At 58.8% G+C, this 15,992-nt stretch overlaps 1 protein-coding gene across 12 annotated transcripts in view; it reads left to right on the top strand.

The window, feature by feature from the left end:
- GRK4 (G protein-coupled receptor kinase 4) overlaps positions 1 to 15,578 on the top strand; it is a 46,747-nt gene extending 31,169 nt beyond the window's left edge. Inside the window, exons 9-19 of one of the 12 annotated variants that reach the window (XR_013813363.1) lie at positions 1,114 to 1,304; positions 2,006 to 2,043; positions 4,233 to 4,322; positions 5,344 to 5,552; positions 8,782 to 8,919; positions 10,614 to 10,751; positions 11,122 to 11,265; positions 11,376 to 11,711; positions 12,207 to 14,129; positions 14,782 to 14,829; positions 15,065 to 15,578. Coding sequence is in view for 3 of the 12 variants with exons in the window: in XM_079767698.1 (XP_079623824.1) it covers positions 1,114 to 1,304; positions 2,006 to 2,043; positions 4,233 to 4,322; positions 5,344 to 5,552; positions 8,782 to 8,919; positions 10,614 to 10,751; positions 11,122 to 11,265; positions 12,207 to 12,221 (963 nt within the window). In the remaining 9 variants the exon portion in view is untranslated. Of the gene's footprint in view, positions 1 to 1,113; positions 1,305 to 2,005; positions 2,044 to 4,232; positions 4,323 to 5,343; positions 5,553 to 8,781; positions 8,920 to 10,613; positions 10,752 to 11,121; positions 11,266 to 11,375; positions 11,712 to 12,206 lie in introns of all 12 variants that reach the window. The other 11 variants (XR_013813359.1, XR_013813360.1, XR_013813361.1 and 8 more) reach the window with 11 other exon arrangements.
- Positions 15,579 to 15,992: the final 414 nt, after the last annotated feature.

Genomic DNA, 15,992 nt, shown 5'->3' with positions numbered 1-15,992 from the left:
TTAAATAAAACGTTTTTGTTTCTACCTTCTTGGCCGCTTCCAAGGAACCTGGGAATGTTCTTCTTTGCCCTGGAATCTGTTTTCCCTGCAGACAGCAGCGAGTGGCCTGCCTGGCCATGTCCGTCCGTCTCCTCCTCCCCTACCCTGGCCACTGCGATTGCGTGGTAGACAGTCCGAGACATTATGGGAAGTTAGTCAACTTATTAAATGTGACACCATTTATGATAGCATCAAGAAACAGCGAGATCTCGGCAAAAATTGAAAATGGGCAAGACTTCTCCACTGAGACGATAAAATGCTAGTACAGGAAATTACAGAAGCCCTGGCCGGCAGCTCGGTTGGCTGGAGCATTCTCCTCATATGTCCAGGTGCAGTTTGACCCCCAATCAGGCAAGCAACAGTGGGTGCATGGATCAGTGGGACAGCGAGTCGGTGTTTCTCTTGCTAAAAAACCAATTTAAAAAGTTTCAACATTGTGTTGAGAGAACACTTAAAAAAGGAAAGAAAATGACAAGCCCTAACTAAGGGGGATGGGTCCATGGGTTGGGAGACTCGACGCTGCGAAGACGTCAGTTCTCCCCCGAATTGATGCATAGATTAAATGAATTCAGTGCAGACCAGACATAGCCCAGCAGGTGTGTGTGTGTGTGTGTGTGTGAATGGACGTACAAACCAATAGAAAAGTAGGTGAAAACCTTGACCAGGCAAATGGGTTTCATGAGCATATGGAAAAGTATGAGGGGTAGCCTGTGTCTGCGTGGTGCTGGCTGACTGCACGTGGTGGGAGGATGCGGCAGCGAGAGCTCCGGGCACTGTGGGGGCGGGGTGAGGGTGGGGGCGCTTCGGGGTGAGGGTAGCCTGGGAGGATCACCCAGTGTCTGTGAAGTGGTGCCACCTACCCACCCCCTTGGGCGTGGCAAGTTCCCTCCAGTTCAGAACTGGCGCAGGGTCCTCGGCAAGGAAAGGTCCCGAAGCTCCTGCGCGGGGCGCGCAGCCCCTGAAGCAGAGTGGGGTGCTCGCAACCCGACAGGCCTCCCTGAATGCGGTTAGCCACGGCGTGCGGGCCAGGGCGTGAGCGGGTGTCCGTTGTTTTTGCGATGCTGCCGCCTCCAGGTGAGCTTATGCTACTCGTACGAAACCAAAGACTCCCTGTGCTTGGTGCTCACCCTCATGAACGGAGGGGACTTGAAGTTCCACATCTACAACCTGGGCAGCCCCGGCTTCGACGAGCCGAGAGCTGTGTTCTACGCGGCGGAGCTGTGCTGCGGCCTGGAGGACCTGCAGAGGGAACGGATCGTGTACCGGTGAGGACGGGCCTCCCCAGCCCGAGGGGCCCCGGGCGCTCCCTAGGGGCTGGTCACTCACACTGGCCATCAGAGGTGGGCCTTGGCTTCCTCCCAGCCCTCTCTCCTCTCTGTGAGCAGTTCTCATTCGTTCAGTTGGTCAGACGTGGGCAGTGCCTCTCACGTCACGTAAGAACCCGTTTCCGCCATCGGAGACGTGGAGCAGTGCTGGGGGGCTGGGCCTCTGCTGACAAACGGCACAGCAGTTACTCGTCCTACAGCCGCATGTGCTCGGCTGCTGTCACCGCTTAGAATTCAGTAAAGAAAATTCAATTATTGCATTGGTTTAGTGTCAACAATGTGCTTCGTCTGAGGGGAAGCAGCCCCCGTCCTGTAGCTGCTGCGGTGTCTTCTCGTCTCCCTGGGTGGTCTCGCCTGCGCCCGCTCCCTGGGAGGCCCTGCCAGCCTCGCCCTCTCTCCTGACATCCCAGGGTCTGGGTGCCCCTCGCTCTCACCCCCTCCCGTTGGCCACAAGTCCCTCCTGAGCATTTGCCCGCTCGATTCCTGGGTCACTGGGCCTCATGCCGTCCCGCGGGCGCCGCGCTCGCTCTCAGGGCCGTGTCGCCGTTGTCCGGCGCAGAGACCGCGGTGTGGCTGCGGCTGCTGACGGGCGCAGGGTCAGCTTCCTCCTAACCGCGCTTCCTGTTGCTTCTTCCTCGCAGAGACCTAAAGCCCGAGAACATCCTCCTCGACGACCGTGGTGAGTGGGCCTCCCCGGAGCACAGGCTCCGCTGAGAGGGGCTGGGGGCGGAGCCAGTGCAGACCCCGCAGGGAGCCTGAGGCGCCCGGAAGGGCACGTGGCCTGCCACCCGGGATTAGGCGGCAGCAGGCACGGTAGCCTCAGTGAGGACATGCTCTCTCCTGGTCTTGCTCGTGGCCCACAGCTTGCTGTATCCCTTCAGCGTGGTTCCCACGCCCTCCTAACCGTGGGCGCGCTGCTTGCGGGGTGGCCCTCCTTACAGGGCATGTGTCCCGGGGCAGCCGTGCACGTGGCCACGTGGGCCTTCCACGCGGGGGAGCCTGTGAGAGCGTCAGGAGCGGCCCGAGGGGCTGGCTCTTGGTCAGCAGCCTTTCCTCTGACGGCTTAACGGTCAGCGTCTCGATGTCATAACCGGGACTCACAGCGACGGCACTCTGATGCCGTCGCTCCTTTTGCACGTCCTTGCTGGGGTCCCGTTGAGAAGGAACTCTGCGTCGTCAGCATTTGTTCACCTCTTTGCTCAGGAAAGTCAGGTGAGACACTTGGCCATGACTCCCCTGGTTTTCACAGGACGACCAGAGGTGCTCGCTTTCTGCTCTGCTGTCGTTAGGAGCTGGTGGGTGCTAACACTTTGCTGTCCGTTCGTCCATCGGAGTCATGGCCCGCTTGGCCAGCTTGGCCCACGTGGCCAGCAGGTGCCAGTAGATGTGCTTCCTGCTGTGATCACTTTCCAGGCTCCCCTGTGCGTGCCGAGACCTGAGCCCACCGTCTCCCCAGGGCCCGTCCTCTGTGTGGAGAGCGGCACACGAGACCCCCGTGGGCGGCGCCGTCCCGTTGCCGTGGGGGCCGTTCTTCCCGTGTGGGTCAGTGACATCGAGACACTGACCGTTAAGAAGGCCACCCCGTGTGGGCCTGCGGAGCTGGCGGAGAAAATGTGCCTGTTCTCTTTGTTTAAAGAGAACATTCATCCTGGGTTCTATCGACCTTCCCTTCTCCTTCCCTTTGCGTTTTCTCCGATGCTGAGGCATAGGCCCTGATGACTTTAACATCCGCATGCTGTTTCCTCACTTTGCTTTTTAACATGTAGCAGAGACCACTCCCCCACACGCAGAGGAGACCTCCCGGCCCTTGTCGCCGGGGGGGCGTGGCTGCCCCAGGCTCTGGGCACGTGGCACTGCCCGTCGTCCTAGTGCGCCCTGGGGTAGAGCCATCAGAGTGGGTGCTAGGCCGAAGGCCAGGTCACGTGCAGTTCTGCCACATCCCTCCCTCGGGTGTGGTGCTGGTGGTTTTGTTTGTTTTTAAACAGAGAGAGGCAGGGAGAAGGAGAGAGAGAGAGAAGCATCAGTCAGCTGCTTCCTACACATCCCTACTGGGGATGGAGCCCATCCCGGCATATGCCCTGACTGGGCATCGACCCAGGGACCCTTGTTGCATGGGACAGTGCTCAGCCAGCTGAGCCCCCGCGCCAGGGCTGCGTGCTGTTTGTCTGCACCAGCAAGCGTGAGTGTGCCTGTGTCCCCACACACCGCCCGAGGCCGTGTCTCCAACGTGCAGTTCTTCCAGGAGGTTTACTGTTCACTTCTCGGTTTAAAAGAATCACTTTTTAAAAGAAAAATGAGACAGGGGAACTTAAATTTTCCAGCTTGCGTGGACTCTGCTTAAACATAAAATATAGAAAACTGCATTGCTGAGGGACCTTTCTGTGTGGACGGAGGAAACCCGGACGTGCTAAAACGTGGTGGCAGAGCTGGGACTCAAACCCAGGCCTCGGGGCTCCGGAACCTGCTCTACCCCCTGCACCCTCCTGCCTCCTGGGTGGGCTCGTGCCCAGGGCATGATGGGATTTATGATGTGGTGCAGCCTCAGCCCCAGGTCCCCGTTCCTGTCCCGAGTGCTGTGTAGACTGGTCTGGAATGATTCCGTGCCTGGGAGAGCTGGTCAGCTGGTGTCGATGGTCAAAGGGCTTCCCGACCCCGAGCCAGGAGAAACCTAATGCCCTGCCGTTAGCGGAGCTGCGCACTGGGTGGCCTTTGAGCAGACGCGGAAAGGTCTCTGCCGCTGAGATCGCAGTCTGCCGTGCGGACCGCTGTGACTCCGCCCCGTGTTTTAATGGCTCTCCCCAGTCTGTAGGGTGTGGAAGCGTCAGCACGGCCCCCTGTGATTGGTGTCATGTATTTAAACGCACGCAGGACATATCCGGATTTCAGATCTTGGTTTAGCCCTGGAGGTCCCAGAAGGGGAGACAGTTCGCGGACGAGTTGGAACAGTCGGCTACATGGGTACGTAGAAGACCCCTTCAGCGAGCCTTGCCCTTTCTGTCTAGGTGCCCGAGTTCTCAGGACACAGACATTCAAATGCCAACGCACCTGGAGTCAGTGCTACGTGAGGCACAGGTGGCGTTTGAAGTGGTGCCGGCGGCGTGGGAGTGTGAGGAGTCCTCCCGTCCGCTCCTCTCCTAGGTGGGACTGAGGCCACTAGACGTCTCGGGCTCCATGAAGGCAGGGTCGGGACCAGACAGCCCATCTCACTCTGCTGCTGCCACGCCGGGTGCACGCGTCCTCGCGAACCCCTCGTGGAACTGTGTCCCTGGCCATCCCGAAGCCGGGGTGCATGGGGCCCTGCCTCGGTCAGCTCCAGAGCAGTGACCTCCCAGCTCCAGCCGGGCGCCAGCCTGACCCCAGGGCGGCCTCCCACGAGCCGGAGGGCCGCCGAGGGCCTCTGCAGAGCCTGCGGTGACTCCCACAGCCGCTGCTGTGCCCTCAGCTGCCGCGGGGGACTGGATGAGATGAGGGGTAGATGGCCACGGCCCAGGACCCCGGGGCTGTGGCTCGGTGTTCGGAGGGAGCAGCCTTCCCGGTAGTTCCTCTGCTGGGGACTCGTTTCCCGTCTGAATACAGCTCCCAGGGCCAGCTGCATTGGAAGGTCATTCACGCACGTAACGCCGCCGGCCTGAAGTGCACATGCGTGGTCTCAGTCGTCACAGCGCTGGGCACCCACCACCACCGCCTCATTCCAGATAGTTCTGTCACCTCAGCAGAACCCCCGTGTCATCCCCAGCAGCTCCTGTCCCCTCCCGCCCAGCCTGCAGCCACGAAGCTGCTTCCGTCCCGGGCCTCGGCGAGTCTGCCTGCTGCATAGGAAGTCACACGCTACGCAGCCTTTTGCTCTGGTTCTTTCGCTTAACGTGTTTCTAGGCTCGTGCATGTTGGGACATGTTACCTTTATGGTGTGTTATTTGGAATTAAGTACCAGGAAATTTAGAACTGAAATTTAATTTGCCTTTCCTAACTTGCCACGCAGCTCCTGAGGTTATCAATAATGAACCCTACGCCTACAGCCCGGACTGGTGGGGGCTCGGCTGCCTGCTCTATGAGATGATTCAGGGACACTCTCCCTTCAGAAGATTCAAAGAGAAAGTCAAGCGGGAGGAGGTGGAGCGGCGCGTGAAGGAGGACACGGAGGAGTACTCCCCGCGGTTCTCGGAGGACACCGAGTCCATCTGCAGGATGGTGGGTCGGCTCGGGCGGGTGTGAGCTTCTCCCTCCCACGGCGATGGCAGCCCCGCGGCGGCGTCCGTGTCCAGTGAGCAAGGCCCTGGCTCGGGAGGGCCACCGAGGTCCTTCGGTGCTTCTGAGGCGAATGCCAGGGGCTTCCTCCCGAGTCAGGCAGGAGGGAACCTTCTGGATGCCGCCCGGGAGGAATGACGTGGTGGTTTCTGACCACGCAGAGCAGAGCCGAGCTGAGCCGAGCCGAGGGGAGGGCGTGGGCTGCCTTCTCAGAGGGGCCGCGAGGGGAGCGCGTGCCCAGGCCGCTGTGCCCTCCTCAGAGCACAGCTGAGCCTCGTGCCGCTGACCCTGTCACGTGGAACTAAACCTGAGCAGGACCTTCAGCGTCTCAGACAGCGAGGTGTGCCCTCGCCCACGTCTCCTGTCCTCCAGCGAGTGCCAGGCCTGTGCTGCCGCCCCTGCCGCCACCTGCTGGTCAGGCCTGCGAGGCTGCGGTCGCTGCGGGGAGCCGGGCCGACGCAGGCAGGTTTGCCCCCTGTGCTCAGGCCGGACGGGCCCCCTTTCATTCACTCGGTGTCCACGGCCGCCACCGAGGGGTGAAGGGAGCTCTCTGCCCCTCCCCGAAGCCAGGACGTGGACGCTCTGAGTACACTTCTTCACTCCTTCCCGTTTGCGAGGATGTGCGCACCTCCCATGGGACTGTCCTCGCAGCCAAGGACCCGGCCCCAGGGCTCATTCTGCTGCAGGTGTGGGGGATGGGCAGGAGGGCTGTGGGCTGGCACGCGCACGGGGAGGCACAGGTGTCCGCTGACGGGAAGCCCTCACAGGGCTCCAGGGGCGGGCCGTGCCAGGAAGAGACCGAGAGGAGGACGGAGGGGGCCAGCCAGGCCTTGGCAAAAGTTGTGGGGCGGGGGCAGCTCAGACCTGGCTGCAGCGGAGCCAGTGAGAAGCGGTCAGATTCCAGCCGTAGAGGGAGGTGGCCTACAGGGTTTGATGTGGGGAAGTCCGGGCCCTGCCTGAGGGGAGAAGGCTGGACACTGCCTGGCTGCACCCAGTGGAGCAGGCCGGAGGGCGGAGCGTGGGGGCGGGCGCCGGAGACGCGCGTGGATGCGCAGGGGGAGCTCGGCGGCCTGTGGCTGCTGGTCTCGGAGGTCCTTGGGCACTCGGGGTGGGAGGGAGCTGAGGAGGCGTGGCTTCCAGACGAGAGGAGGTGAAGGAGGGGAGGGGAACCTGCAGCATCAAAGGGCCACGTGGTTGAAATGAAGGGGGCGGTCGAGGCCCCATTGTGGGTCCTGCTCCTGTCACAGGAGCCACAGCCTGCGGAGTCACGGTGCCGCCTCAGGAGAGAAAGACGGGCCCACACCGGAGGAGGCTGCTTGCAAGGCAGCGGAGGCGGGCTTGCTGGTCATGAAGCGTCGGGTGTGACCTGGGGGAGTGGCTGGGTGGGGATGGGGTGGGGTGGGGGGCAGGTTCCGGGGGGGTGTTGGCATCTCCTGCAGGCAGCTGTTACTGAAGTGTGTCAGTAGCTCAGGGGTGCCGGTGCCGGCGGTAGGCATGTCCGTTTCCTTCTCCGTGTGTTTCCGGGGCGGTGGCTGCGTTGGTGCCTGGCACTGAGCAGTGGGCTCGGCTTTCTTCCAGCTGGTCGCTTGGAGCTGACAGTTTAGCCGGCTCCTGGCCAAGCTGCTGTCCGTGCACTCACAAATACTGCCCTCGGATGGCGGCGGGGATGTGAGGAGCTGAGTGAGGAATGGAGCCTGCCCGAGGCCTCAGGCTCCTGGCAGGCTAAAACAGACGGAAACATGGCTACAGTAAAAGGCAGGGAAAGGAAATTAATAAGTAAACAAAGAGCAGGTAGCCTGAGCCAGAATGCTCTCTGGCCTTTGCCTGGAAATGGGTTTATTTTCAGAGAAGCAGTAGGCGCTGGCTGTGCGTCTGGCCAGGGTCCGCAAACCTTTCTGGGGGGCCAGATGGCCAGTGTCACGTAGGCCCTCGGGGCTCTGGTGTCCGGCAGTGTTGTATGTAAAACAACGAGCGAGATACAAGACGCCTAATGACCCAATTAATTAGGAGTCGTTTATTACTCCGGCCCAAATCTCTGAGCAACACATACAGGAGGCCTCCCGTATTTATACTTTTCGAGCTTCTTTGTTTGCAGATATTACAAAGGGCTCTGTGTGAGTTACTGTTACAGACAGTTGTAACCTTGAATACATAATGAGTTAGTACTTGGCATAAGAATATGGGAATTATTATCAGTATTAGTCTATATTAGTCTATTACAGTGGTCGGCAAACTCATTAGTCAACAGAGCCGCATGTGGCTCGAGAGCCGCAGTTTGCCGACCACTGGTCTATTACATTGGATGGCTAGCTTGCAAGGTCAGACAGTTAAGTTTATCTTTTTCTATTATTTGAACTAAAAACAGTAATTTTATAGAATAAGAGACTGTCTTAAAGTGACAGTTTACAGGATAGGGCCTATCTAACAATAGCAGAGAGTTTCAAACAGCAGCTTTTTACACAAGATGGAGGCTCCTATGCTTCATCAGGACTCTTCATCCCGCTGCTAGTGCAGGAGCAGCAGAGCCCGCTGGCCCCCGGCCGCTGTGCTCCCGCAACCAGGCAGGTCAGGCAGCCGGGGGTGGGGCCCGGTGTGTTTTCAAGCTCCAGGTCTGTCCTGTGTTGCTTTGAGCCCAGCCAAACCTTTTGGTTGGTTGTGGAGGACGGTCTCCTGAATTGTGACAATTACAAATATGTAGGTAAGAAGGCCTTGGAAGAGACCCTTCCCACTGACTTTCAGTGCATGTGATTTCTGAGCTGGGTTTGCTAAAGTTTGACCCAGCGGAGACCCAGCCACCTCCCTACTGAATAGAGCAGCTGTGAGTGTTTCTAAGTGTGACTTAGCGGTAAGTGCTCCTCGGAAGTGCTGAATGGTTCCCATTTCTTTTAAAAAATTCCCCTCATTTTTCATGGTAAAATTTATCTTTTTACTTAGGGATTTACTTAGCCAACTCTTTATTTATTGACAGCTCAAAGGGAAAGTGGAGTTTAACTCTGTTGGAAGCATCACTTGTTTGATTAGTCAAGTCTGAATTCACGAGGCGGGTGGGCACTGAGCCCTGAGGGCCTCGCTCGCTGTGGTGCGCTCGCCCCATTCCGTGGTCACTGCCGTGGAGCTGTGCTGCGTTTCCTTTGCCCCCAGGAGCTTCTGACGCCATTTCTGCTTCTTCCAGTTACTCACCAAGAACCCCCAACAGCGCCTGGGCTGCATGGGTGACGGAGCCGCTGGCGTGCGAAAGCACCCCGTGTTCAAGAACGTTAACTTCAAGAGGCTGGAAGTACACATGTTAGAGCCCCCGTTCTGCCCCGACGTGAGTACTGTGTGGCCCAGTAGCAGGGGTCGGTCCCAGAGAAGGCGGGCCTCACCCCAGTAGCTCCAGGTCACCTGGTGCAGCCAGTGGGTGTGGCTTCTGCTCAGGCCCCCTAGCATCTGGTTCCTCCTCCCTCCCCGCCCCCCACTGTCCTAGGCCTGTCCTCACAGGCCTTCTCAGCAGCGCTCCGGCTTCAGGCGTGGGGGCCTGTGTCCGCTGTGGGCCATCAGAGCTGAGCCCGGCCAGTGCTGTCCTCAGACCTCCTCGGCAGCGTCCCCTTCTGATGTCAGTGCTGGCCAGCGTGTGTCTCAGAGTCCTGGCTGCACGCTGAGGGCCCAGGAGTGGTCACCTCAGTGTGTGTGTGTGGGGGGGGGGGGGGGGGCAGGCTCGGGCACGTGTCAGTGCCGGGTGGGAACACAGGCATAGACGATGGGACCAGTCTGGGCCGGATGTGAGGTGGTCCAGCAGGGTGTGATGGCGTGAGGTGTCTGTAGCCGCACAGCCCGGGACTCGGGTTATATCCATGTATCTTACACCAGTGGCTTCTTCCCTGGAAATGGTTCCAGTTGCATGTTGATGACGCGCTGTAGTGTCGGCACAGGGAGAACGGCCGGCTCCCCTGAGGGAGCTCGCTCCAGGCTGCGCAGGTCAGCGGTGAGTCAGTTACAGCCGGAGCAGAGCCCCAGGCAGAGACTTCCCATGGACCGCTGGTCCCTCGAGCCTTCTTTCCACCAGGCCTGGGGCCGCCCGGGCCTGTGCAGGGAAGGCCGGCCAACAGTCTTCTCTGAGGAGGGAGAGATGACGGGTGCGGTCCTAGGACGCGTAGGCCAGAGGTCTGGGCGGTGCTGGGAGTTCCCTTGAATTTCCCCAGCGGACCTGTGGGGCCAGGTGACAGCAGAGTCCGACGGCCACGTGTCAGGCACTGGCACTTGAGTGGGGATCAGTACAGGCTCCGGCCTTGGGCCGGGGCCCAGCTCCGCCAGCGGGCGCTGCTGCTCCTGGCCGGTCTCCCCTGTGGTTCAGCTGCTTTCAGAGAAGCTCCTCCGTGGCATCGGGACAGGACGCCGTGGTCCTCACTCGGGGTGAGCGTGCTGGGAGCTGCAGGGCGCCCCTGGCCTTAGCTGGGCCAGGCCGCTGCTGCGCGCGCTCCCTCACCCCCGCCAGGCAGGCGGCCGCACCGACACGCCCTGCCTGCTCCTGGCCCCTGGCCCTGAGGACAGCAGTCTGGCCCCTGGCCCTGAGGAGGGTGTGCAGACCAGCCTCCCTCGCTGGGGACCTGAGATGAGCTCTGCCGGGGCCGGGGAGCAGGGCCCGGGGCCTGCGTTCACTTAGGCTAGGCGGCGCTCGATGTGAAGGAAGCTGAGTGTCAGGCGGGCGTGAGGATCAGGGCCATGTCCCCACGAGAGCACCCGACCACCCTCTCCCCCCGGCCTGCCTGTAACCTGCTGTCCACTGCCGAAAAGGGAGGCGTGCGTCTCAGGTGTGTGGGCAAGAGAACTGGCCGGACAGTGTCCACAGGTAATGACACAGTGTCCAGGGAAGGGGTCAGAATGCTTCAAATGAGAGGCTCAGCAGAACCAGCACCGGAGGAAGAGTTCAGGCCGCGACTCCATGTGCACTGTGTCCTTAGTGGTTAAGGAGACCCCGTGGCCCAGGGACCTCACGGCCAGCGCCTCCTTGTTCTCCGTGCGCAGCCGCATGCGGTTTATTGTAAGGACGTCATGGACATCGACCAGTTCTCCACGGTGAGAGGCATCTACCTGGACGCCGCCGACACCACCTTCTACAGCCAGTTCGTCACGGGCTGTGTCTCCATCCCCTGGCAGAACGAGGTACTGCTTGTCAGCACGCGCCGTTACCCAGGTCAGGGTGACGGATGAAATGACAGGATGTGTGTGTACATGTGTGACGGTGTCTTCTCACCTGTGTGAGGGCGTGGAGAGGTAGAATGATCCACGGCAGCTGTCCCTGGTCCCTTCCCAGGTGGCGGGCAGAAGGCGGCCATTTGGGCCCGATGGGGGCTTCGGCCCTGAGCCCCGCTGCCTAAGCAAGGCTGGCGGCACCATGGGGGAGGGAGGCCGGGTTACCCAAGAAAGGGCCAGGAGGCAGGGCAAGTAGAAATGGGGCAGGGATGGAGTGGGCCCGTGGGCTGGCTGACTGGGTGTCCGCCCGCTGCTCTGTCCTGCCCTTGTGCGGATGCAGATGATCGAGTCGGAATGTTTCAAGGACATCAACGAAAGTGAAAACGAGGAAACTTGGGACTTGCGTCTAGAAGACCAAAGCTGCCACCTGGGGCCAGCCCGCCCGCGGAGGGCAGGCTTCTTCCACAGGCTCTTCAGCAGAGGGGTGAGGGTCCCGGCCTTGTCCCTGGTTCGGGGCTTGGCAGTGTGATGGGCTAGGAACACACTTCACCGAGTGAAAGCTGGCTTTTCGTTTTCCGACGCCTCCTGCCTCAGGCTGGCACACAGTGCGAGAGCCAGCGGTGGTGCTATGGGAGCCCAGCGGAAACCCCTCACGCTCTGGGCTGTGCGTGTGGACTCTGCTCTGACCCAAAGGGAGGACGGCAGGACGCAGGCGCCCCTCTGCCGTGGCAGCGCTGTCCGCTGCGCTCGGCAATGAGTGTCTCACAGAGCCAACCTCAAAACGACGCCTGTCACTCACATCTCAGTGGCTGACTCATTCGCCCGCGCTCCCGGGGAAGGCTGCTTCTCCTCTGAAAACGGGAGAGGGTTGGAGAGGCTTTCTGTAGCAGCACACAGTTAGCATTTCCCAGACGTTCTCTCCTTGGACCGGTGGGTTACCTGCTTGTCCCCTGCCCACTCCCGAGGGCTTCCCTCAGCTGTCCACTCACACTCTATGAAAACACGCCGGAGGGGGCACGAGTCTCGGAGCGCACTGACCATGACCGCGCTCCCTCTGAGAACTGGGAGGCGTGGGCGACTCCGGGCACCTCCGGAGAGCCTGTCTCTGCGGCCAGTCCTGTGAAAGCCTCCTCCCTGCGCCCCACGGAACCGCAGCTGAGGGTGTGCTGTGCGGGGGGATACGCTCCTGCTGGTTCCCCAGAGCGCGCGGGGGTGGGTGGATAGGAGCGCCTGTGCGATGGGGAGCCCGGAGAGCGACCCAGAGGGCTCTGTGCACCGAGAAGACTGCATGTCACAAAGTAAAGGAAACGTGTGAGCGTTTGCCTGCCTTCCAGTTCGCACCCCAAAGTTTGCCCCTGTCCCTCACGCTTGGGGAAAGGTAAGCCGCTTGCCTCAGAAAAGGACTGACCGGGGCGTGTGTTGCAGGGCTGCCTGAGTTAACCCTGGAGCCGCGAGGAGGAGCTGCCCGCGGGACTGGTGCAGAGCCGACCCCACGCCCGGAGCTGCTCCGTGTTCGTCCTCTCTGTGAATTGCAATAAACAGGTCTGACACATCTTAAAACGTGCCCGTGAGTCTGCAGGTTTTTCCACATTATTAGCTGATTGTCTTTTCACCAAAGCTGGCCTGAAGAAAAGGCCCCTCAAGGATGGCTGTGGCATCCCAAACCCCTTGTGGGGGGCTCCAGCTTCGCGTGCCCATGGGGAGGGTGGAGACGGGGCCTGGCATCAGCCCGGTGTCCTCTCCTCCGGTGCTCGCAGGAAGCGGCAGGTCAGGCCTTCCTGGCCCAGGGCTCGGCGTTAGAGTCGCCGTCTGCTTCCACGAGGTGTACGGAGGTGCGCCTTCCTGGGGTGCGGTCTCCCTGCGTGCGGGTCTGTGCTGGTCGCCAGACGCCCCTGCCCTCCTGCGAAAGGGGCGCCTCCAGGCCCTGAGGTCAGGACTGGGCCGCCCGGGGCCCTCACCAGCCCTGGGCTGTGTTAAAGGGTTTCCGTGGCAGCGCCTGTGATTCTGTGCCCGCAGCGCCTCCAAGAATGGGGTCAGGTGACTGAGCCGAAGGTGGGAGACGGGGCGCAGGCGAGGCCAGGGCTCAGCCTGATTGGAGAGAGAAGGAGCTCATCTCCTGGGGTTGGGGAGAGCGGTTCCCACGCGGAGCTCTGCACAGACCCTCAGACTTGGCTGCGCTCTTACTGCGTGAGAGGAGGTGGGCCTGGCCTGTGGAGCGGTGAGCTGTGCGGGGAGGCCTAGGGCGCCTCCAGGAGGGGGGCTGGGGAGCACAGTCTTCTGTTTTATTGGGGGGAGGGGCGTCATGCAGGGTGATGTCATTAAAATGTGACTCATGGGTCTTCTCTGTCGTTACACACGTCACCTTGAAAGGTGTTGAGGGCAGGGGCAACGACAGAGCTCCAGAACACCCCATCCCGCCAGGCACCCTGGGAGCAGCTGCTCTAGCACGCACCGACGCCAGCTCCCGTCCCTGGTCCAGGTCCCCCTCGGGGACAGACACTGTCCAAGTGCACCCGGGAAGAATCCAGTTCTAGTGGGGGGGGGGGGGGTGTATGTATCATGACATAGAATAACGTGTCACTTTCTTGCTCCCCGGCCATCCCGGCAGCTGCTCTTGGTTGGGGGCTGTCCCACACCTGAGGCAGGAAGATGGTGGAGCCGATCCACTCTAGGCTCCAACCTGTCCTGGAAAGTGGAAGTCCGTGCTGGGGTACACGCAGACTCTGCAGGTGAGGAGACAAGGCGAAGCGAAACTGGTCATCCTGGCCAGAGCACGAGGCCACGCAGCCAAGCCTGGCGCCCATCACCGCAGTGGCAACATGACTGAACTGGGCGCCGCGGGCGGAGCATCCTCGCGTGGGCACTGGCTAGCCACGACCCAGGTGATTCTGATAGGGTTAGAAGCATGCCAGGGCAGACCGTGGAAAGTAAACCATGCAAAATTTTTCTTTAATAAAACTGGCCAGTTTTATGTAAATAGTCTTGACTCACCAATTAAAGGGGAAGATTTCAGATTGGGTCACAAGGCAAAAACCTAGCTGAGCTGTCTCTGAGACACACATCTAAAAGTGAGTGAGAAAAGTTCAGGTGTAACCATTGCAAACGCATCCCCGGAAAATACTAGCGTCAGTAACGCAGCCCCCACATCTGAATCTCCGACAAGGTAGAACCCAGCCCGAAAGCAGTGAGCCAAGCAGAAGGGCACGCGTAACGCTGAAGGCGCAGTCCTCGGACAAGACAAAATGGTCAGAAGTAACTGCTCACCAACCAACAGCCATGGCGTTCCCAAAGCAGAGCGGAGAAGTTTAAGCCGCCTCTGAGTCCCCGACAGAGCAGACCTGGAGCATGGTGAGGTGCATCTTGTGAATGGGTGTGTGTAGATACATATTTAGAGAGATACATACATATACTACATATTGATATGACATGTAGATAACACATTCTTCATTGATAATGGAGAATATATCTTCTCTTCAAATGCCCATAGAACATTAATGAAAAGTGACCATCTATTATATCACAAAGGAAATCCTAATAAAAAATTTGAAAAGAGATCTAGTCAAGAGTATCTGATTACAAACGTGGTAAACCTATGGATTAATAACAAACTCAAAAAGCACAAAAGCTCTGGCACCTGGACCTGGCTAGCCTCTGTTATAATCCAAAAGTACAGAACTTCTAGAAAATGACAGCCATTCCTCTAGGTCTGGGTGAATGGGACACAACTCGAATAGTGCTCCGAGAACATTCATAGCTTCTGATCATACCGACCAAAGGGAGCACCTGGAAACACAAGGACAGCCTCTAACTCAAAGGATAGAAAAAACATCGAGAAAAACAGAGAAATTAATGGACAAAAGCCAAAGTTAATCGCTACTGGACAGAAACGGACACAAATAAGTTAGTTCTTTAAAAAAATCAACAAATCAATAAAAGTAAGGGAGAAAACACGAATGCACGTGCTGGGTCCTTTGCTTGAGGGGCTTTCTGTTTTCTGTAGGTGGGAACTTCAGACGCGTCTCAGTCAGAATATTCATCAGCTTTTCAGGTGTGTCTCACTGCTGATGCCTCACAATGAGTGTCTAGTGGGGCTGGGACTCTCTGGTCAGCTTCACCTCCATCTTGGATTTGTCTGGCTCTAATAGGATTTGTTGTTGTTGTTCTTTGTTATTCCCGGACTTCATGGCTCTTGGGTTTGGCTGGCACTAATGGCACTAATGTGGCCTCTGTTATCGCTCTCCCTGACCAGGGTGATCTAAGCTACCCGCTTTCTGTACTTACAGGGGGACGGGAAGGGAATAGGGATTCCTGGGCCGATCATGCTGCAACGGCAGGTTTCCTGCGTGGGGGATGGATTTGCTGGCCAAGAGAACACTCACAGCTTCTCAGTGTACCAGCCAAGGTACGCACCTGGAGATAAAGCCTCATCCCGTCGTCTCCCTGAGAGAACCTGCTTTCCCGAACTTGCAGACAAGCCGGTCCGTCTCTCCTCACACACCCTGCGCGCACAGTGGAACCAGAGCAGAGAGAGAAAATCATAAAACCAAACCAAACCATTCCACTCAAAGGAGCAACGACTGACTTCTCAACAAGAATGAGGAATGGAAGACAGTGATGTTCAGATCTTTAATTTGCCAACAGGAAGTGTCTGCCAACCTTGAATTCCATACCAACCACAAGTCCATTAAGAATGATGGCAAAAGAATGGCATTTTCAGATAAACTGAGACGGAGAGACTTCAGCAACAGGAGATCCATGGAAGAGAAATCCTAACGGGCGTTTTCCAGGCAGAAGAACATGACTCGGATGGAAGATCACGGGGAAGGAAGGAGGGAAGAGGAATGGAAACGGCACATGGGGGTGGGGCGGGGGAGGTGCGCAGTGGAATAAATGCGTTTTTGTAGAATTAAAGTAAGCCGGTCCAGTCATTGTCCCTCCTGGCTCCGCTTCATGTTTCCTTCTTCCCCTGGCCCAGGCCTCGCCCCCACAGATTCCCACCTGGTCTTTCATTCAGGGCAGATGACAGGCGCCCCGTGTGTGTGTGGTGATGCCAGCCTGCTTTATACATCTAGGCACCTGCCTTTCCTCCTGGGCAGGACCCGTCACAAATGTGTTGCTAGGCTTTCATTTTTAGCTCCCCACCAAAACCTATTCTTTTTTTGGTTTTCCCCCTGAATAGTACACATTCCTTGCTGAAGATTTGAAAACTGC

The sequence above is a fragment of the Cnephaeus nilssonii genome, assembly GCF_951640355.1.
Source record: "Cnephaeus nilssonii genome assembly, chromosome: 1".
Classification (NCBI taxonomy): domain Eukaryota; kingdom Metazoa; phylum Chordata; class Mammalia; order Chiroptera; family Vespertilionidae; genus Cnephaeus; species Cnephaeus nilssonii.
The sequence above is the reverse complement of the archived record's forward strand: the minus strand, read 5'-3'. Positions and strand labels throughout refer to the sequence as shown.